Here is a 22,242-nt window from a genome sequence, read left to right as displayed (position 1 = left end):
TGACCTCTCGAGGTCCCTTCCAGTCCTAGAATCTATGAATCTATGTCTTTATTATATTTCTAAAGTTAACATGCAGGAAAAAACATAAAATAAACCTTTCCTTCTTTATACATGATAGGGAGAAAAAGGAACAACATCAAACAAAACATAATATAAAATTCTTGCAGATCACCTTGAAAACTGGGGGGACCAAACACTTGATTCATTGAAGTCAATGAAAGATCTTTGTCATTGAATTCTGTAGGATTGGGATTTGCCCCAGTTCTTTAAAAGATACAGATCCATGTGGGCATCTGAATCTTTAGTACATGTTACTCTGATGCATCTTGTGCATCAAATCAAATACCTGGAAAAATTTTATTAAAAGTTTTTCTTTTAACACTGATTTTTAGAAGAGCGCTGATTGGCTGATAAATTTGGTACCATGATCCTTGAAAGTCATTGCTATATTTGCTAGCAGCCATTGTGATGAAAATAACACCACAAGGAATATCTATAACTTTATTTTCAAGCAGTTTTATCCTTTATGTGCCTGGGAGAATGCTTGGAGAGAGCTAACCTATCTTGGGGCTTGTCTATACTTACGCGCTGGTTCGGCGGCAGGCAATCGAACTTCTGGGTTCGATTTATCGCGTCTTGTCTGGACGCGATAAATCAAACCCAGAAGTGCTCGCCGTCGACTCTAGTAATCCTGCTCGGCGCGAGGAGTACGCGGAGTCGATGGGGGAGCCTGCCTGCCGCGTCTGGACCGCGGTAAGTTCGAACTAAGGTACGTCGACTTCAGCTACGTTATTCACGTAGCTGAAGTTGCATACCTTAGTTCGAATTGGGGGCTTAGTGTAGACCAGGCCTTGGTTGGAGACAGCATATTATAAATGGAAAGACTGAAGGCTAAGAACTCACCTTAGCTCTGATGGAAATCATTAATTTAGAAGAAACAACTGAAATAGTATTTATTACATTCTGATATGATGTGGATGACACTAAGCTGGGGGGAGAGGTAGATACGCTGGGTAGGGTTGGGGTCCAGAGTGACCTAGACAAATTGGAGGCTTGGGCCAAAAGAAATCTGATGAGGTTCAACAAGGACAAGTGCAGAGTTCTGCATTTAGGACGGAGGAATCCCATGCACCGCTACAGGCTGGGGACCGACTGGCTAAGCAGCACTTCTGCAGGAAATGACCAGGGGATTATATTGGAGGAGAAGCTGGATATGAGTCAGCAGTGTGCCCTTGTTGCCAATAAGGCTAATGGCTGCATTAGTAGAAGCATTGCCAGCAGATCGAGGGAAATGATTATTCCCCTTTATTCGGCGCTAGTGAGGCCACATCTGGAGTATTGCATCCAGTTTTGGGCCCCCCACTACAGAAAGGATGTGGACAAATTGGAGAGAGTCCAACGGAGGGCAACGAAAATGATCAGAGGGCTGGGGCACATGACTTACGAGGGGAGGCTGAGGAAACTGGGCTTGTTTAGTCTAGAGAAGAGTGAGGGGGGATTTGATAGCAGCCTTCAAGTACCTCAAGGCGGGTTCCAAAGAGGACAGATGGTGGCAGATGACAGAACAAGGAGCAATGGTCTCAAGTTGCAGTGGGGGAGGTCTAGGTTGGATATTAGGAAACACTATTTCACTAGGAGGGTGGTGAAGCACTGGAATGGGTTACCTAGGGAGGTGGTGGAATCTCCATCCTTAAAGGTTTTTAAGGCCCGGCTTGACAAAGCCCTGGCTGGGATGATTTAGTTGGTGTTGGTCCTGCTTTGAGTAGGGGGTTGGACTACATGACCTCCTGAGGTCTCTTCCAACCCTAATCTTTTGTGATTATGTGATACGACACTATACGAGATGACAGTTAATGTAGATACATCTAAACGTGTTTGATTTTTTAATGTCTGACTGTTGGTTATTTCCTTATTTTCAGCTTCAGGTGAATATTGTAGGGCATACACAGATTCTGATGGACGCACGTATTCTGAAAAATCCTGCCCACAGTTCTGCTGTGGAAACTGCATCAGCCGATATTGCTGCTTGGATAGGTCATATAAATTTGGAGAAGATGAACAATTTATGTGTAATGTGCTGGACGACAGGTATGTGACAAACTTCAGTGTGTGAGCTAGTACAACTTTTTTTTCAGCATACCAAAAGATGATAGATAAGGGTATATGGTTTTGTGGTTAGAACAGAGAATTTGAACTAGGTCCCAGAGCTGTAACTAAGCATTTTAGTGCTCAGGGCAAGCAAGCATGTTTGCACCCTCTACTGTTTTTCCACCCCATTTTTCCACCCTTGCGGCTTTGCGCCCTGGGCGGCTGCCCCACTCGCTCCGTACTGGTTACGGCCATGGTAGGTCCTTCAGGTTTTATTCCTAGCCATGTCACTGAATCATGGACTTCAGTAAGCCTTATTTCCTTAACAGCATTTGGTAGATGGGTAAACTGAGGCATAAACTCTTGCCTCCCTGACAGGATTGTAGAATTTGTTGAATGTTTGTTTGCAAGACTTATTGAGATCCTCAGATGAAAGCAGTGGAGAATTAGTCTTTTTGCAGGATAAACTAGTTGCATAATACTTTTCAAACATGGAGAAACTGGATGCTTAAATTTAGATTGTGACCTAGTGTATGTTTGTTGTAATGATGGCATAAAACAAAAAAAGAGAAATAAGCCATCGCTTTGCCAAGATCATTTTTAGGACTTTTTAGCCATTAAAAAAAATTAAGCTTGATTAATTGTACAATTAAAAAATTAATCGTGCGATTAATTGCACTGTTAAAGAATAATGAATACCATTTATATAAATATTTTTGGATGTTTTCCACATTTTCAAATATATTGATTTCAATTACAACACAGAATACAAAGTGTACAGTGCTCTCTTTATATTTATTTTTATTATAAACATTTGCACTGTAAAAATAAAATAGTATTTTTCAATTCACCTAATACAAGTACGGTAGTGCAATCTCTTTATCATGAAAGTTGAACTTACAAATGTAGAATTATGTACAAAAAATAACTGCATTCAAAAACAAAACAATGTAAAACTTTAGAACCTACAAGTCCACTCAGTCCTACTTCTTGTTCAGCCAATCACTCAGACAAACAAGTTTGTTTACATTTGCAGGAGATAATGTTGCCCACTTCTTGTTTACAATGTCACCTGAAAGTGAGAACAGGCGTTGCAAGATATTTATGTGCCAGATGTGCTAAAGATTCATATGTCTTTTCATACTTCAACCACCATTCCAGAGGACATGCGTCCATGCTGATGATGGGTTCTGCTCCATAACTATCCAAAGCAGTGCAGACCAAGGCATGTTTATTTTCATCATCTGAGTCAGATGTCACTAGCAGAAGGTTGATTTTATTTTTTGGTGATTCGGGTTCTGTAATTTCCACTTCGGAATGTTGCTCTTTTAAAACTTCTGAACGCATGTGCCACACGCTTCAGATTCTTAAATCTTGGGTCGAGTGCTGTAGCTATCTTTTTAGAAATCTCACATTTGGTACCTTCGTTGCGTTTTGTCAAATCTGCTGTGAAAGTGTTCTTAAAACGAACATGTGCTGGGTCATCATCTGAGACTGCTATAACATGAAATTTATGGCAGAATGTGCATAGAACAGAGAGCAGAAGACATACAATTCTCAGTCACAAATTTAATTAACACTTTTTTTAACGACCGTCATCAGCATGGAAGCATGTCCTTTGGAATGGTACCTAAAGCATGAAGGGGCATATGAATGTTTAGTATATCTGGCATGTAAATACCTTGCAATGCTGGCTACAAAAGTGCCATGCAAATATCTGTTCTCACTTTCAGGTGATGTAAATAAGAAGTGGGCAGCATTATCTTGCATAAATGCAAACAAACTTGTTTGTCTTACCGAGTGGCTGAACAAGAAGTAGGACTGAGTGGACTTGTAGACTCTAAATTTTTACATTGTTTTGTTTTTGAGTGCAGTTATGTAACAAAAGAAAATCTACATTTGTAAGTTGCGTTTTCACGATTAAGAGATTGCACTACGGTACTAGTATGAAGTGAATTGAAAAATACTATTTATTTGGTTTATTATTTTTATAGTGCAAATATTTGTAATAAAAATAATGCAAAGTGAGCACTGTACACTTTGTATTCTGTGTTGTAATTGAAATAAATATATTAGAAAATGTAGAAAAACATCCAAAATATTTAATAAATTTCAGTTGGTATTCTATTGTTTAACAGTGCAATTAAAACTGAGATGAATCGTGATTAATTTTTTTGAGTTAATCGTGTGAGTTAACTGCAATTAATTGACCACCCTAATCATTTTGTTACTCCGTGCCAGTGTTTACTGCATGTGGGAGACTGCAAAAGATTAAGAATTAAAATAAGTAGACTTTTAATGTCGTGGCAAGGATGAAGATGGGTGCTATTGGTTTCATTTCCCTGATTCAGCTTTCAAAAGTTTGGGGAACAACTGCTTGGGACTATCCAGATTAATATGCACATCGCTGTGGCTTTTCACCATGAAAAGGATGATGCCTTTGAGAACAAGAATGCAATACTTCGTATCCGTCTGGCATTACATTAAAGTAACGTCTATCTCTGTTAACCAAGCCAGATCAAACTGAACTTGAAAATGAGAATGGCAGTTGTTAACTGGATTTCATCTGGCTTTATATTTTTTTTTCCTGTTAGTGAGCTCAAGATATTCTCTTGAGCTATAGTACTCATGGGAGTAGGCATACGGTTTTTCATGTGTACTAGGAATTCCAGAGATAATACACTGGCTTCTGAAGAGTGGAAACAAGTGTAGTTTTGGTTGGATTGGCCTTTCCCCTGTGAACAAAATGTCATTGAGAAGGCATGGAGTACTTGGTAAAAAGAACTTAAATTCCACTTTTGAGACATGTATTTGTCTTATTACAGGACATATCAACCCATCAAGGAAGAAACGTTGAAGTTGCGTTCACACTTCGATGATGATTGGGAACCTAGACCCAGGTAAATAACTTAAGGATTAAACCTGTTTTTATTAAAGATACTTTATTAACGTGGTGTATACAACACATGCAAAATGAAAATACTAACAAGTCACACCACAACATTCTCAAGATTACTATATATTTTAGTTTATATGAAGAAGTAGGAACTTGGAGATAAAAATTGTGTAATGTTAGTTTAGGCCATAATCTCAACAGTATGTAATTTTCCATCTTGTTTAGTGAATGGGAGTTTTTCTAAACCATTGTTATTCTTGTACTATATTTCTTTAAACATTGGCAGACTTTTTTAGCATATAGTGGCTAAATTTCAAATGCTTCTTTTGTTTTAAGAGTCTAATTATTTCTGACATTCTCTGTATATGGAATAGAGAACACTGATAAAACCGGTAATACTTCTCAAACTGGTAAAAGCTTTAATAAATAGTTGTTTTTTTTGCTTTAGGTTTATTTATTACAGTGCCCATAAGAATGTTAGGTATTGTGTGGTACAAATAAAAGACTACATTCTTGCACTGAAGCAACTAAAACTTAATTTTGGATATGATGACTAAAGGAGATAGAGGAAGAACAAAGGTTATGCTAATTTAGTGATGAGGACAGTGATGTCTGCCTTATACAACTATATCATGTGGTTTTCTAGTTTAAGTATGTGCACACCTTCATGGCTCCACTAAGTTTTTCTAATATTACTTAAAATTGACTCTTTTTGCTTATGAGCATCATGGAAAAAAGAAGGGATTTGAATGAGTTAGGGTCAGTGATGAGGCCAGCAAGAAACTAGAAAGCCCAGAATTGGGAGGGCATTCCATGTACACCTCTACCCTGATATAACGCTGTCCTCGGGAGCCAAAAAATCTTACCACGTTATAGGTGAAACCACGTTATATCGAACTTGCTTTGATCCACTGGAGTGTGCAGCCCCGCCCCCCCGGAGCGCTGCTTTACCGCGTTATATCCGAATTCGTGTTATATCGGGTTGCATTATATCGGGGTAGAGGTGTATATGGAAGTGTGAAAAATAGCACAGAAATGATTCTGGGAAGAGTAGGCAAATGTACAAGAAAGCTGACATAGGTGGTGGGTGGGGACAACCATAATAAGAATCAGCTGGATATGTAGGCAGGGTGGAGTTAAAGGTCTTGAAGATGAGGATGAAGATTACATTTGATGTGGTAGTGAAAGGCAAGCTAAAAAGGTGATGACATGGTGTGTTGGTTTAGGGAATCTGTCTGTATTTAACTTACAAATTCTGTTTGATATTGGGGACTCAGTTTGTCAGTGTTGGGCTGCAAATTCCATTCTGAATGTAGGGCTAGTTGTGGTCCCTGTCTTTTTAGCTCTGTGTTGGATTGCAAGTCCCAGGGGTGGTGACACAAGGAAGGGCAGTCTACAAGTCTGTCTTTGAAAGGGTCAACCTTAGCCCAGACAGAGCAATGGGATAGCTGAAGTCTAGGGGGAAACCAGTTGTCACCAGCTTCTCAGTTTGGGCTGGGGTTTGGCGAATGGAAAATCCCCAGCCACAGAACAAAGTAACTAGGTATTGGTGGTAGAACTTACAAACTCATAGAGCAGAGGAGAGAAAGAGAGGGGCATGCTTTTGTAGCAGTGGGGGTCCTGTTTAACCATTAGCTCTTCTATACTAAATAACTCTGCTGCCCTATTGTACTAGTTTTCCTCTATTGCACCAAGTATTCAGTGCTCCTTAAAACCCACTCATGTGACTATAAGACTGCTGTAGAGGTGTGGAGTATATTTTGAGTGATATAATAAGTATACACAAATAATTGATACTCAGCTCTATTAGTATTGAAAAAGAACTTAACATTTTTTTAAAAAGTCAAGGTTGCTAAATGGCAATTAATTTTACCCCTCATGTAGTTTATAGAACTTAAGCTCTCTATAAAAAGCCCCCCCAGAATTAAATTTAGAGCACTAAATCTTCCATTACCCATGTTATTAATTTAAACATTTATGCTTTCAAGATACAAATAAATCCTTAATTCATCCCATGGTTTCTTAAATTCGGGGCGGCAGTTCAGCGGCAGGTCCTTCGCTCCTAGAGGGAGTGAGGGACCTGCCGCCCCCGAATTGCCGCAGGTGCCGCCCATCTCCCTTGGCCGCCCAAAGCACCTGCTTGTTAAGCTGGTGCCTGGAGCCGGCCCTGGGGAGGTGGAGATAGAGAAAGAGGGCCATGTTTTGTTCTTATATCTTATTACCTTGATTTTGCTATCAATATTTTCTCAAAAGATACTGTTTAGTGGGGAATAAAGTTAATATATTAACTTACTTCACTAATATTTTGTAATTTATAATTCTAATGCGTTCAGAACAACTTCCTACCTGAACATTATTAGGAAAAAATATATAACACTGATTTTAAAATACGGCTTTATGATGGAAGTTGGGTGCCATCTTACCTACAGAGAGGCTATTGCATCTCCATAATGATGCTTTGCTTTATTAGATGTCTGAACGCTTTGGAAAACGTATCTTTTAAGGGTTCCAGCTCTACTGTATATATTTTTTTCTGTCACTATGTGCTATGATTCATAAAGCTAGTGTTAATTACTCTGTGCAAGCCTCCTATTTTCAGCAAAAGAAAGTAAATAACTTGGAGGAAGTGTGCACAAAGCAGGAGCTAAAGCATTGTGGTTTGTTCTGAGCAGCTGCTGTATTGAAAAAGCAACATTAAACTGATCAGCAAGATTAATGACCAAATGAGATGGCATATCCATAATTTCAGGGAAGCACTTTATATATTTCTTACATCTAAGGAGTGAACAGGGCTTTTGCTTCAAAAGATATAAAATGGAAGATGTTAACAGGATATTCAAGGGTTATTTTTTTTTCTTCTGTTTGTGATTTGTGTTGGGGTTAAGACTGAGTGATACTCATCCCGTGGCTTTGAGTGCGCTGTATCTAACAAGAAGGTGTGCTATATAGACTTCTGTTCTATTTGATTTTGTGTTCTTATATTCACAGTTCAGCTTTACAGTCTGTTTTCTATGTTTGACCCATGAGCTAACTGAAATGAAGAAATTAGCTAGGGCTGATAACATTTTATATCAGGGATCGGCAACCTTTGGCACGCGGCTCGCCAGGGTAAGCACCCTGGTGGGCCGGGCCGGTTTGTTTACCTGCTGCATCCACAGGTTCGGCCGATCGCGGCTCCCACTGGCCGTGGTTCACCGTTCCAAGCCAGTAGGGGCGGCGGAAAGCGGTGGCCAGCACATCCCTCGGCCCACAGCGTTTCCTGCAGCCCCCATTGGCCTGGGACAGCAAACCGCGGCCAGTGGGAGTCGCGATCGGTCGAACCTGGGGACGCGGCAGGTAAACAAACCGGCCCGGCCCGCCAGGGTGCTTACCCTGGTGGGCTGCGTGCCAAAGGTTGCCGATCCCTGTTTTATATACTTAACTCTGAGCAGTACTTGCACAAAGTGGGGGTGTGGTGGTGATGGTGGAGGGAATGAAAATGCCAAATGCCATACTCCAACATCTACACCCGACTGTCTAGTACAGCTAGCAACTGTTTCAGAATAGCCTTAAAGCAGGAGGAAGTGTGCAGTGCATGAGCAGTATGAATGCTGTTAATCTGTGTTTAAAGGAACAACAAAAAGTTCACAAGAAACACTGCAAAGTTAAGTGGGGAAAGGAAGGCCAGGGACTTTGCACATTTGTTTTCTCTCCATGGAAGCTTTAAGGATAAGATCTCTCTCCCATTAAAATAAATGGCAACACTCCCACTGGCTCAAAGTTCAGCATTTTGCCTTTCCTCACCTCAATTACTCCAAGATGCTAGGTGAAGGGATGAACCCTAGTTGTTTGCAATTCCATCTGGGCTTCTGTGAGCTTGATTTGTGGATGGCTTGTAGACTAGGAGGCAATCCATTACAAGTTAAACCTTTTCCATGTCAGTGAGAGTTGGTTAAAGGTATTGGAATGGATTCCAAAGTTTGAAAATTGGAAGAAACAACTTTTTTGCCTAATAAAATTCTTTCTGTGGATTTAATTTACATGATTCCTCTATAAATTAGGAGAGATCTGAACTATTCATTTTGGATGTAACTTTTGGCAATTGCTAACAGTCACATATGGCTATCAGATCAGAATTTGAATGAACAAGTATTTAAGGAAATTTCTTAAAGCAAATGGAATCTAATTTTAATCTTATGTCCACCGATCAGTCACAGAAATGGACATGTTCTCTACTAGTGAAACAAATGTCAGTTACAAGGCTGACTTGTTAAATGGCCACCCCCTCACAAGCTCTTCCTGAAATTTCTTAGATGGCAATACAAAAATATATTAGAACAAACAGATGCTGAACTTCAAATACTTAATACTAATAACCTGTAATAACGTATTAGCTCTCTTAAAAAAAATTCTTAAATCCAGATTGGTGGACATGTAATTCAGAGAAAAATATGTTATTTGGCAAGATTAATCCCTTTCTTTTAGGATCCACCAATATGTGTTGTAAAAGAAGTGCCCTACCAGATGGCTTTTTTTTTCCCCCCCCCCCAACATTTGTTGGTATAAGGTACAGCACACAGAGCACTTCGCCAGTAAATTTTGTCTCGAATTGTCTGCAAATCTCAAAGGTGTGTATTTTTGACAACATAGCTGTATAACAGTATCTGTGATTGAATATGGCAAGGGTACTAGTACTGCAGAAACCATGTGGGAGGGAAGTTTAGTGTTCACCAGAGCCCCTAGCATGAAAATGCAAAATCTTGTGCTTTCCCCATGTTTCACTGTAGCAAAACTCAACAGGATAGATTAAAGGAAAAAGTAAACTGTACATGCCCAAGACATTTTTAACTTTTATTATTTCATAGCAACCATCTTTTCAAGCATGACAGACATTAGTTTTCATTTAGGACTACGTACATGCTCAATTCTAAGACAAAGCCACTCTGTATATCTAGGGTTTTGAGTAAAAAAAAATATAAAAAATCAGGAATTTGTTAAATAAAAATTACTCTTTACTAACTCTGTTTTTAGTGGAAAAATGTCAAAGAAAATGCATATGAAATTCATTTGGGTTGAAATGAAGCATTAAAAAATTCAGTCCTGAAGGTAACTAAGAATAAGTGTTCAGAATGTGTGTCTTATATCATCGTTAGCTATAAATGTCACTACTGTAATGGCATAAGGAAAAAATTATTTGTGTTCTAGTGCTATCACACAGGTTACTCCAGTTCACCATTTTGTGCAATCATCTCCTCTCTTTCCTCAAAATTCTACTTGGTAAATTCTAAAAATTGAAGCATGTTTTATGAAGATTTCCAGTTCCTTCTGAAGAATTGAATCTTTAGCTTTGGTATTTGGGGTAATGGATTCAGGAATCCCAAAGTTTAATGCCTGTACCAGTAATCTCTCTAGTCACAATTATTATTCTACTTTGGTATAAATTGCCAGTGACATGTTTTCTATTACAAGTTCAGTTCTTAAAGGATAATATCTCCATGACTGTCATTCTTGAGTCTCAAGCCTCCAGTATAAAATTGGCAAAAACTCCCATAGCTGAAGAGTTTTGGAGGATGACACCTTTCACACCCATACATGACTATGTAGAACACTCTGATCCTGCTGTGTGAAAGGTGTATCCCAACAGTGCCCTTACTTGTTAGTTCCACAGTCACAGAAGTGGTGATGCACACAATGTTTCTGGCTATGTATACTCCAAATTAAAAAACATAGTAAGAGAAGCAAAAAAGAGCCACAATGGCTAAACAACAAAGTAAAAGAAGCAGTGAGAGGCAAAAAGGCATCCTTTAAACAGTGGAAATTAAGTCCTAGTGAAGAAAATAGAAAGGCGCATAAATACTGGCAAATGAAGTGTAAAAACAATTAGGAAAGCCAAAAAAGAATTTGAGGAACAGTTAGCCAAAGACTCAGAAAGTAATAACAATTTTTTTTCAGTACGTCAGAAGCAGGAAGCCTGCTAAACAACCAGTGGGGCCACTGGATGATCGCAGTGCTAAAGGAGCACTCAAGGACGATAAGGCCATGGCGGAGAAACTAAATGAATTCTTTGCATCGGTCTTCACAGCTGAGGATGTGAGGGATGTTCCCAAACCTGAGCCATTCTTTTTAGGTGACAGATCTGAGGAACTGTCCTACATTGAGGTATAATTAGAGGAGGTTTTGGAACAAATTGATAAATTAAACAGCAATAAGTCACCAGAAGCAGATGGTATTCATCCAAGAGTTCTGAAGGAACTCATATGTGAAATTGCAGAACTACTAACTGTAGTCTGTAACCTATCATTTCAATCAGCTTCTGTACCAGATGACTGGAGGATAGCTAATGTGACGCCAATTTTTAAAAAGGGCTCTTGAGGTGATCCCAGCAATTACAGGCCTATAAGCCTGACTTCAGTATCGGGCAAACTGGTTAAAACTATAATAAAGAACAGTATTGTCAGAAATGTAGATGAACATAATTTGTTGAGAGGAAGAATCAACATGGTTTTAGTAAAGGGAAATCATGCCTCACCAATCTACTAGAATTCTTTGAGGGGGTCAACAAGCATGTGGACCAAGGGGATCCAGTGGATACAGTGTACTTAGATTTTCAGAAAGCCTTTAACAAGGTCCCTCACCAAAGGCTCTTATGCAAAGTAAGCTGCCTTGGGATAAAAGGGAAGGTGCTCTCATGGATTGGTAACTGGTTAAAAGATAGGAAACAAAGGGTATAAATGGTCAGTTTTCAGAATGGAGAGAGGTAAATAGTGGTGTCCCCCAGGGGTCTGTTCTGGGACCAGTCCTATTCAACATATTCATAAATGATCTGGAAAAAGTGGTAAACAGTGCAATGGCAAATTTGCAGATGATACAAGATTACTAAAGATAGTTAAGACCCAGGCAGACTGTGAAGAGCTACAAAAGGATCTCTCAAAACTGGGTGACTGGGCAACAAAATGGCAGATGAAATTTAATGTTGATAAATGCGAAGTAATGCGCAATGGAAAGCATAACCCCAGAGCCATAACTAGCTATTTTTGTGCCCGAGGCAAGAATATAAAATTGCGCCCTCCCCCCTCCATATAATTTCATGGTAGTTACTTTGTAAAAAAAAAAAAAAAAAAAATACGTAAATAACAATAATAATAATGATAATAGAACGTTTATTTATTTTAATCATAAGTTCCGCGTACAAAATCAACTAATACATATAAGGTGTGCATCATAGTGCATGTAACATACTACACTGCTACCTCGATATAACGCGACCCGATATAACACGAATTCAGATATAACTCGGTAAAGCAGTGCTTCGGGGGGGCGGGGCTGCACACTCCGGTGGATCAAAGCAAGTTCAATATAACGCGGTTTCACCTATAACACGGTTAAGATTTTTTGGCTCCCGAGGACAGCGTTATATCGAGGTAGCGATGTATTTAAATAATCACAAATAAAATTTAGCTGTAGAACCATATCAGATATGATTAACGATTATTTTTCAAAATTGTATTTTTTGCGCTTTTAATGAGGCAAATTCATCAATAATTGCATCAAAATTAATATTATTCACTACTTCATGTTCTATTGACAAGACGGACATATTTGTTAATCTCTCCTGACCTGTGGTTGCTCGAAGGTAGTTTTTAATTAATTTGAGCTTACTGAAGCTTCTTTCGCAAGAAGCCACAGTTACTGGCAAGCAGAGAAATATTCTTAATGCAATTTCTAAATTTTGGATAAGATTCGGCCAAATTATATTCATGAATTAACTGGAGAAGGTCCAAACTAGTTGCACATGAAACAACGCTAACGCCTGATGTTTAAAACTCTGAATCTCTGACGAAATTTCTGAGGCATTCAAATCGCTGTCATATTTGAGACTTAAATCCACTGCTGCTTTTTGAAGATTAGTAGTGTCCATTTTAACAAGCGAATCACCCGAAAGAAAATCGAAATCAGAAGATCTCTCATTTAAAGTTTCATATCTCCAATTTAACTCAACTATTATGGTGTCAAATATGGTTTTTATTTGTACTTTGAAAGATTGTTCAGCTGATAAATTAGAAGATACATCTGCACACTCATAAAGTTGCTGCCTTTTTACTTTTCGCTTTCTGGATTCAATAAATTCTGCTGGTATTTCTATATTTTCAGCCGTTTTTTTACAATCTGTAAAAATATTGACCGTATCGTTATCGCTTTCACGCATCTCTTGTAAAATATTTCATAATCCGTTGATCATTTTCCAAGCCTGAGAAACAGTGATGCCTTTTGCTTGTAGGGCTTTATTCACTCTGTCAATATGAGTTATGATAATCCCAACAATACGTATAAAATGATGGGGTCTAAATTAGCTGTTACCATTCAAGAGAAAGATCTTGGAGTCATTGTGGATAGTTCTCTGAAAACATCCACTCAGTGTGCAGCGGCAGTCAAGAAAGCGAACAGACTGCTGGGAATAATTAAGAAAGGGATAGATAATAGGACCAAAAATACCATGTTGCCTCTCTATAAATCCATGGTACGCCCACATCTTGAATACTGTGGTTGCCCCATCTCAAAAAAAGATATACTGGAATTGGAAAAGGTTCAGAAAAGGGCAACAAAAATGATTAAGGGTATGGAATGGCTTCCATATGAGGAGAGATTGATAAGACTGGGACTTTTGAGCTTAGAAAAGAGAAAGCTAAGGGGAGATATGATTGAGGTCTATTAAATCATGACTAGTGTAGAGAAACTAGATAAGGAAGTGTTGTTTACAACTTCTCATAACACAAGAACTAGGGGTCACCAAATGAAATTAATAGGGAGCAGGTTTAAAACAAATAAAAGGAAGTATTTCTTCACACAACACACAGTCAACCTGTGGAACTCCTTGCCAGAGGATGCTGTGAAGGCCAAGATCATAACAGGGTTCAAAAAAGAACTAGATAAATTCATGGAGGATAGGTCCATCAATGGCTATTAGCCAGGATGGGCTGGCATGGTGTCCCTAGCCTCTGTTTGCCAGAAGCTGGGCATGAGCGACGGGATGAATCTCTTGATGATTACCTATTCTGTTCATTCCCTCTGGGGCACCTGGCACTCGCCACTGTCAGAAGACAGGATACTGGGCTAGATGGACCTTTTGGTCTGACCCAGTAGGGCCGTTCTTATGCTTTCAGTTAGACCAGGTTCAGCTGTACCTATTTCTGATACTCTTTGATGGCAACTGATGGCTTTTGTGCACAGAGCTTATGTCCACAGAAGCCAGCTCCTCTCTGAGACTCCATACAGACAAAAGTGTGCCTAACCCCCACAGTACTATTAACCCCTGTCCAGGTATGGTTACTGTAGTCAGCCTTGATGGTGCTAATTGAGCAGTAAGTACTTCTCTCAAGCCCTTTCCATGGTGAGTTGCATGCAGAGTACTTAATTTTTAACATGAATTACTTTTACACTTTACCTTTTGGTATGCTTTAAATGTTTTGCTTTTTGACAGGTGCTTTTAATACGGTATGTAGGTTAGCAGGTTAAATGTGAATGTCTGTCTGAATTTGCAATTGTTTTAATATCATCCATACTACTTGGGTTAACAGACTGAGATGTAATTATTGGAAAACAGTGGACAAATTGGAAGAGTCATGTTGTCTTCGATGTGTGTGCTTAAACAGAGTTACCCCTGAACTAAGAGAGAGGCACTGTGCCTTTAAGAAGGCTTTTCTAAGCATTGAGTGAGGTGTGTCTTTCAGCTGATGTCACTGAACAAAATCTGGAGGCATTTCAAGAAATGCAGTTCAGTTTCATTTCTCAGTGAGAGGGGAGACAGCCTGAAGACTTGCAAAGGAAGAATTTCAGGGAAAGACTTTGGATCAGAAGCTCTTAATTTAAATTAAAATGGGGTAAGCTTGAATCTTCCTGTGCGCAGACATGATATGAAATGAGCCATGTGGATTTGCTGTATAACAACTGAGAAAGCAATCATATAGAGTTGTGTCATAGTAGCTAACCCATTATTTCAAAATTTCCAGCTGAAATTGATTCAACAAAAACAAAGCAAGGTCCGTGTATAAACATCAAACTTTTAACTTTTAAAATGGAAATATTTTTGAAGTAGGTTACTTAAGGATTCTTGAACAATGACATGGGGATTTTAACCCTTGCATAATGTTTAGGTTTAATGTAGATGGAGATAAGATTTCTTAAACCTTAACTTGTTTCCTGTCCAGAGTAAAGAGCACAAGTGCTCACCGGTATGACACACATGGGGGATTTATTTTCCTGTACTATCCATATATATTTGGAATCTCTAAATAGCTTAAATTGAAAAATGCAGAGTATGAAATTCTAATCTGTATGTACAATAGCTATGATAATTAAAGTATTGAGCTCATAGAAATGAAGTTTGTGTTGTCTCATTAGTAAAGGTGTATATGTGTCAGGAATAAACTGTTCTGAATTTGGAGATTCAAATAATTACCTATTCTTGCCAATAATTACATTTACTGTGGGATATAATGTTTGAGTAGTCTCATTGAAATAAGAAATGTTCAAAGGTTGAAGTCAATGGGACTGGCACTAAGCATTACAACCCGCAGTAAATATTTGCAGGATTGGTCCATAATTTGAATTTGTTGCCAAGAAAATTGTCCCAAATTATTTTCATATGGCAGATCTTGTATGTCAAACAGATTTTTTTAGTCCTATTTTTATTCCCCATATACAACAGACAGAAATATTGTCTAAATATTTTAAGGCATGACATACCATACAGGGGATAAGCATAACCTTTGGAAAAAAGTAAATGCTTTGTTAAATGTTGTTACTATTAGCTCTTCTGTTTTTCATTGCTTTGAGCCTGACTTTGCAGACCAATGTAGGGCCATACCCATTAGTATAAGTCAGTGGTTCCCAAACCGGGGTTCTCGGGGTGGGGGGAATTCCCTAATGGCGGACAGAGCTGTCCCTAGGGACCCTGGGCAGCATGGGGCCAGCAGCCCGGAGCCCCTGGACTTCCAAGAGCTAAGCAGATCAAAGCAAGCATATCAGTCACACTGAGGAGATTTAAACTTCAAGACTCCTTATAAGAAATGGAAAGGGAGGTGGATATTTTTTGCTGTTTTTAAAATTAAATAGGCAGCTAGTATTTTTAAAATTATTATGAAGAACACGTTTAAGCTTTGTTGCAATGTGCGTTGTTTGCCTGGACTGCTCAAGACCTGAATGCTTGTGTAGGAGGAACTCTTTGAGTTGGCTTCTTACATACCTTCATGCTGTTTCACATCTGATACTCCTTGATGAAACATAGGAGCCTTGTCTTATAACAGGCTTATTCAAAGTGATACAAGCTACAAAAGTGAGATTATTGGAAGAGTGTTGCTGTTTTCATAATGTAATAAAAATACTGTAATGATAAATAATAATTAATAATAAATAGTATGTAATAAGCATGTCATAAAACAAATTTTATATTTCCAAGACCACTGCTTTTATAATTTATACTCAGGTAAAGGAGAAAATCCCTGGAAATATTAATTTTTAGGAGGGGGTTTGCGAGACTTGACATTTTAGTGAAAGGGGTTCACAGGTTGTTAACGTTTGGGAACCGCTGGTATAAGTAAACAAAAAGGAAAAAAGGAGCTTTTGAAAACAAAAAGTCCACTAAAGACACCCAGGGATAATAGAAACATAACACACATCCCAGTTTACACCCGATTCTGATAACTGCTTTGAGTCCCTTACTTCCATGGACCCAGGAATCCTATCTGCCTGTCATGAGATAAAAAAAAGTAGTATGGGATATGCAACAGGTAACTTGAAGCAGATCTTCCTGTGCCCCACTTTGCAGTTATGGCTAATGCATCAATGGGCCTGATAAATCAAGATCCCATGCGCATTATTGCTATGGGGCATTTTTCTTGCAGTCAGAGTTATTACTTGATGGACACTCTTGGCTCAGAGTTGACAAACTGATCTGTGGACTACTGTTTGTCTGCAATGCCCTTACTCTTGCTGTCAGTCGTCAGAGATTGGCTGTTTACAAAATACTGATGCTCTTTCCAGCTGCTAAATTGGAGTATGACACACAAAAATAAATTTGCTTAGTAGCACCTCTCCAAGGAAGCAAGTGGCTGTACTTGCGAAAGGGAAGCTAGAGGATGGGAGAGGGAAGGTGTCCAAGACCACCTCTGTATTGAAAATATGGCCCACCCTATGAAATTCAGAACTCCTTTCACAGTATTGAGGTAGAATTATCAAAGTGACTATTAAGTAAATTAGATTAAAGAATCGCTTAACTGATCTGATCCCACTTTTCTCAGTTGTGTTTTTTCCCCCCAAGGCTTGGAAGGTGAATCTGCCTTAGGAAAATGGATTACTAGTGACTCTTCCAGTCTCTTTTCCTTTGTGTCATAATGGTTTTAAAACTTGACTCATGTCCAAATGACTTAATATTTGTATCAAGCTGTTGTCCTGTTGAGTGTCTTTAACAGTGCCGGATGCCATCACAATTCCCAGAAATTATTTTTCATTTAATAAACATTACAGAAGCCTAAATTAGGCTGTGGGTGCTCTGCCATCAATTAAAACTATATACCAAGATTTTCAGAAATTACTAGTGAATTTTGGGTACCTGATTTGAGACTTCTTAAAGGGCCTGACTATCAGAGGATGGGTGTATCACTGTCTGGAGTGGCTCACGACGATGAGTGCCAACCTCAGGGCAGACTATCAAAAGGCAGGGCAGAAATCCCAAACAGGTTGTATGTTCTGTAATTAGATTTCACCAACCCTTTAAGTGTGAACTCCCAAAGCTCTGTAACAGCCTTGCCATGCAGTCACAAGACCGTTCCCTGGGGCGTTCAGTCTATCTTGCCATCCTGGCAAGTTGGACTTAATGAGGGTCCCTTACACCCAAAATCACAATAATATTCAGGTTCTCAGTCCCAAAGGATCAATCATTTACCCCAGGTCAATTGGACTCAGATCTCAGACCAAACACAACGCTTCTAGCCAATCCTGCAATAAACTAACTGTTGGTGTATTAACTAGGAAAAAGAAATGAGTTATTTACAAACATACATACACACAATTGAGTTAGTCTTAGATTTGAAAAGGTAATATAAGCTTTTATAATAAGCAGATGTGTATATATGCTTTAGAGCTGACCTGTGCCAAGCAATCTGGATATCTATTGCTTATGTTTTGGAATCTTTGTCCCTCAGAGTCCAGGCAGCATAAAGAACCCAGTTTCTCCTTGTCAGGGATTTTTACCCCCCTCCCTCCAGAATCCAAGCCGATGGGATGAGTTCATGCATAGGTCTTCCCTTCCTGGAGGGAGTAAGGAATGCAATCAACAAGGCCTCTGTCCTTTGATGCTACCCAATGCTTCATTTGCCTTCATTGGGCCATCTTGTATGCAGTTCTGAGCATTTTACTTTAATGAATGCTTCTTTTCCTGTTTGAGTTACACAATTGCAGAGGCCTACAATGTAAACACTCAATATAACTATACAGATGATATAAGTAGGATTAATACATGCAGCATCCTACAAGCATCCATAAAGTCTAAACACAGTCTTACAACACTAATATCTATTTTAACTATACTAACGCACAGGTGAGTCAGACAGGTTCCCAACTATGCATTTGTCAGCGTTCAGTGAAGCCCTGGGCCGTGGTATGAGCTGGCACATGGTCTGCCAACATCATAGGGTGCCCAGCACTTCTTGAACATTAGGCTCTTTTAAAGTGTCAAGTTGGGCACCCAAAAGCACACGTCATAACAAAACTAAACTGAATCAAGGTTTTCAAAAAAGCTGCAAAATGCACCTGCATAAAACAACCAGTCAGGAAAACAAAGTGTATTACACTCTCCATGCCTTTAGCCTAACACAGATGTGTGTTAAAGGTGGGCTTTGCAGTGTGCTCTGATAGTTTATATACAAAAAAAGGCATTTTGTGCAGGGAGAGGGAGGTTTGACATTAGTTTAGGCATTCGGGTTGGAACTTCCTTTTTTGTACTGAGCAGGTTTCTGCCTGAGTGTATGTGCTGATCTTAATTTCAGTAGTTTAGCATAGGGGGAAGATGTGTCAAAGGCCAGCTTTCACACAGCTTAAACTAGCCGCTTTTACAAAATTCAGTCCAGAAAAGAGCCTCTCCCTGCTCCTTTCTCCCCCCAATCCCATGGGTGTCTCATGTTGTAGTGCTCTTCACAAACTACCAACGTTTCCTGGTCAAAATATTTTTGCCATGATACTGTCCCTGAGAAGGGAGAAAGGATGCTTTCCATTGGGTACAAACATTGAGACAGAGTGAATGCCTCGTTCCTCACCCCTTTATGGGACTCAGTTTCTCACCCAATTTTGCCCAGTCTGGCAAATTGTTCATAATTGGTCAAAATGCCACCCCACGTGATATAGTTGAATGTGTTGCTGCTTCCACAATTCATTCTTGTGATAATGTTACTTTCATATTGGGGATCGTCACAAATTGCAACAGGCTGGCCTGGACCATGAAGAGAACTAAATCAGCCACTCTTTTTAGTACTTCAGAAGAGTAAAGTGGTCCAAGTAACCAAAACAAAAGAAGAGTCCTATAAAGACTCCATTCTCAGACAGATTCCCCCTCATTCCTGTAGCGGCAACTCCATTTCAGTGGCCTCATCAATAGTAAAAAGGAAAAGTACATAAATCTGAAGCACTGCCACTGCTGTATTTAGTCCTCTTATTTTTGGATGTGTCTGTGGAGGAAGGGTTCCATCTGTTAGTCCCTATATTTTAAGCAAGTCTTACCAACTGGAGGTTTTCGGTTTTTGCAGTTATGATGTTCTTGACACTCCTTGCCATATTTGGTATTTTAACGTGATTAAAAGACAAGCTAGGAAATGATCCAATTTATTGTCATTACAAAATTTAAATTTTAAACATCATGGAGTTGAGGAGGAAGAGGCTTTCGGAGTTATGCATTTACAGAAATTCCATTGAAGTTGGCAGTGTTGCTCAGGATGTACAGATTTAATATCCCTTTATTTTCAGTGCCTCCACTTATTCTATATAAGGGTTTGGAAGGGTGCATTTCTGGGGGCTCTTCCTTGGGAATGCATTATCTTAGTGATGTAGTTTCAGGTTTTGGAAAGTCTTGCACTTTCCAGGATGTGGAAGGTTGAAGTGTGTATAGGTATTAACCTTCAATTTGAGGGAAAAAAAGTTTTTCTCCCTTGCTGCTTGTTCCTGTGACTCAAAGATCATTTTGGATTTTCAGAAAAATTTTAGTCCTTGGGGTATTGCTTTCATATAGATGAATGTGTTGCTGCTTCCACTACTCATTCTTGGGATATAATACTGTTGTACAGAACTTTATCAGCTCAAGCTGTGGATCTAAACATAAAAAGGGTGACTTCTTACCTGAAGATCTGGTTATTATGACTGATCGACCTATCTTGAGACGCTCCTTTAGTATATTATGCTTTTTGAGGGTGAAATATGGACCTGTTGGTTAATATACTTTCCTTTCTCCCTCACTTAACATTACTTAGTGAATCATCACATGGGACATTGTGGGTAAGTGGAAGTCAACTGGAAGTCAAAAAGTCTACCTGAGTCAAAATTGTAACCGTCATAGTAATTTGCTTCAATGACTGGTTGCATGCCCATAATTTATCACTTACCTATAAAAAGTTGTCATTTGTATTGGAAAACTTTTCTCTGTTCATAAGAGTGAGGTATCCTTTAAAATGCTTGTCTTAAATATTTTACAAAATCCATAATTATGAGTTAAACCAAACTGCATACTTCTTAATTCTAGCTCTGTACTTATTTTGTTTGCATTCAGTCATGCACTCTCTAATCTCAGTAAGGGATTTCAGTTTGCACACTAGGTTGAACTAGCATGGTGACAGATTTCAGAGTGGTAGCTGCGTTAGTCTGTATCAGCAAAAAGAACGAGGAGTACTTGTGGCACCTTAGGGTATGTCTACACTACGAGAGTAGTTCGATTTTAGTTAAATCGAATATGTGCAATCGATATTAGAAAGTCGAACGTGTGTGTCTACACTAAGGACAGTAATTCGACTTTGTCAGTCCACACTACCAGGGAAAGCGTCGACATTGGAAGCAGTGCACTGTGGGCAGCTATCCCACAGTTCCCGCAGTCCCCGCTGCCCATTGGAATTCTGGGTCGAGCCCCCAATGCCTTCTGGGTAAAAAAATGTGGCGAGGGTGCTTTTGGGTAACTGTCGTCATCCGTCAGTCACTACCGCCCTGCCTCCCTCCCTGAAAGCGCCGGCGGGAAATCAGTTCGCGCACTTTTTGATCAGTGACAGCGCGGACGCCACAGCACTGCGATCATGGATCCCGCTGCGACCATCGCTGCAGTTGTGGCCGTTCTCAACGCCTCGCACCTTATCATACACCTTTCCCAGAGGCAGATGCAGAGAAATCAGGCGAGGAGGCTACGGCACCGCCGTGAGGGCCTGAAGTCAGAGAGTAGCACAGAGCTGTCAGAAACCACGAGCCCCAGCGCCCAGGACATCACGGTGGCAATGGGGCATGTGGATTTTGTTGAACGGCGATTCTGGGCCCGGGAAACAAGCACGGACTGGTGGGACCGCATAGTGCTTCAGGTCTGGGATGAATCCCAGTGGCTGCGAAACTTTCGCATGCGGAAGGGGACTTTCCTGGAACTTTGTGAGTTGCTGTCCCCTGCCCTGAAGCGCAAGGACACCCGGATGCGAGCAGCCCTGACTGTCCAGAAGCGAGTGGCCATAGCCCTCTGGAAGCTTGCAACGCCGGACAGCTACCGGTCAGTCGCGAACCACTTTGGTGTGGGCAAATCTACCGTGGGGGTTGTTGTCATGCAAGTTGCCAAGGCAATCGTGAAGGTACTGCTCCCAAAGGTAGTGACCCTGGGAAACGCGCAGGTCATCATAGATGGCTTCTCCGCGATGGGATTCCCAAACTGCGGTGGGGCTATCGATGGGACTCACATCCCTATCCTGGGACCGGACCACCAGGCCAGCCAGTACATCAATAGAAAGGGCTACTTTTCAATGGTGCTGCAAGCACTGGTGGACCATCGGGGACGGTTTACAAACATCTACGTCGGATGGCCGGGCAAGGTTCATGACGCTCGCGTGTTCAGGAACTCTGGTCTGTTTAGACGGCTGCAGGAAGGTATTTACTTCCCGCACCACAAGATAACTGTTGGGGATGTGGAGATGCCTACAGTGATCCTCGGGGACCCAGCCTACCCGCTAATGCCCTGGCTCATGAAGCCCTATACTGGCGCCCTGGACACAGAAAAA

The 22,242-nt window shown here is 40.0% G+C and overlaps 1 protein-coding gene across 1 annotated transcript in view; it reads left to right on the top strand.

The window, feature by feature from the left end:
• The window catches only part of SHISA5 (shisa family member 5), a 59,395-nt gene that overhangs the window by 3,473 nt on the left and 33,680 nt on the right, over nucleotides 1–22,242 (top strand). Inside the window, exons 2-3 of the mRNA XM_024195672.2 lie at nucleotides 1,920–2,088; nucleotides 4,914–4,988. Of these exons, the coding sequence (XP_024051440.1) occupies nucleotides 1,920–2,088; nucleotides 4,914–4,988 (244 nt within the window). The remainder of the gene's footprint in view (nucleotides 1–1,919; nucleotides 2,089–4,913; nucleotides 4,989–22,242) is intronic.

This window comes from Terrapene carolina, unplaced genomic scaffold (assembly GCF_002925995.2).
Source record: "Terrapene carolina triunguis isolate 2854851 unplaced genomic scaffold, T_m_triunguis-2.0 Scaffold232, whole genome shotgun sequence".
Taxonomy (NCBI): Eukaryota; Metazoa; Chordata; order Testudines; family Emydidae; genus Terrapene; species Terrapene triunguis.
The sequence above is the reverse complement of the archived record's forward strand: the minus strand, read 5'-3'. Positions and strand labels throughout refer to the sequence as shown.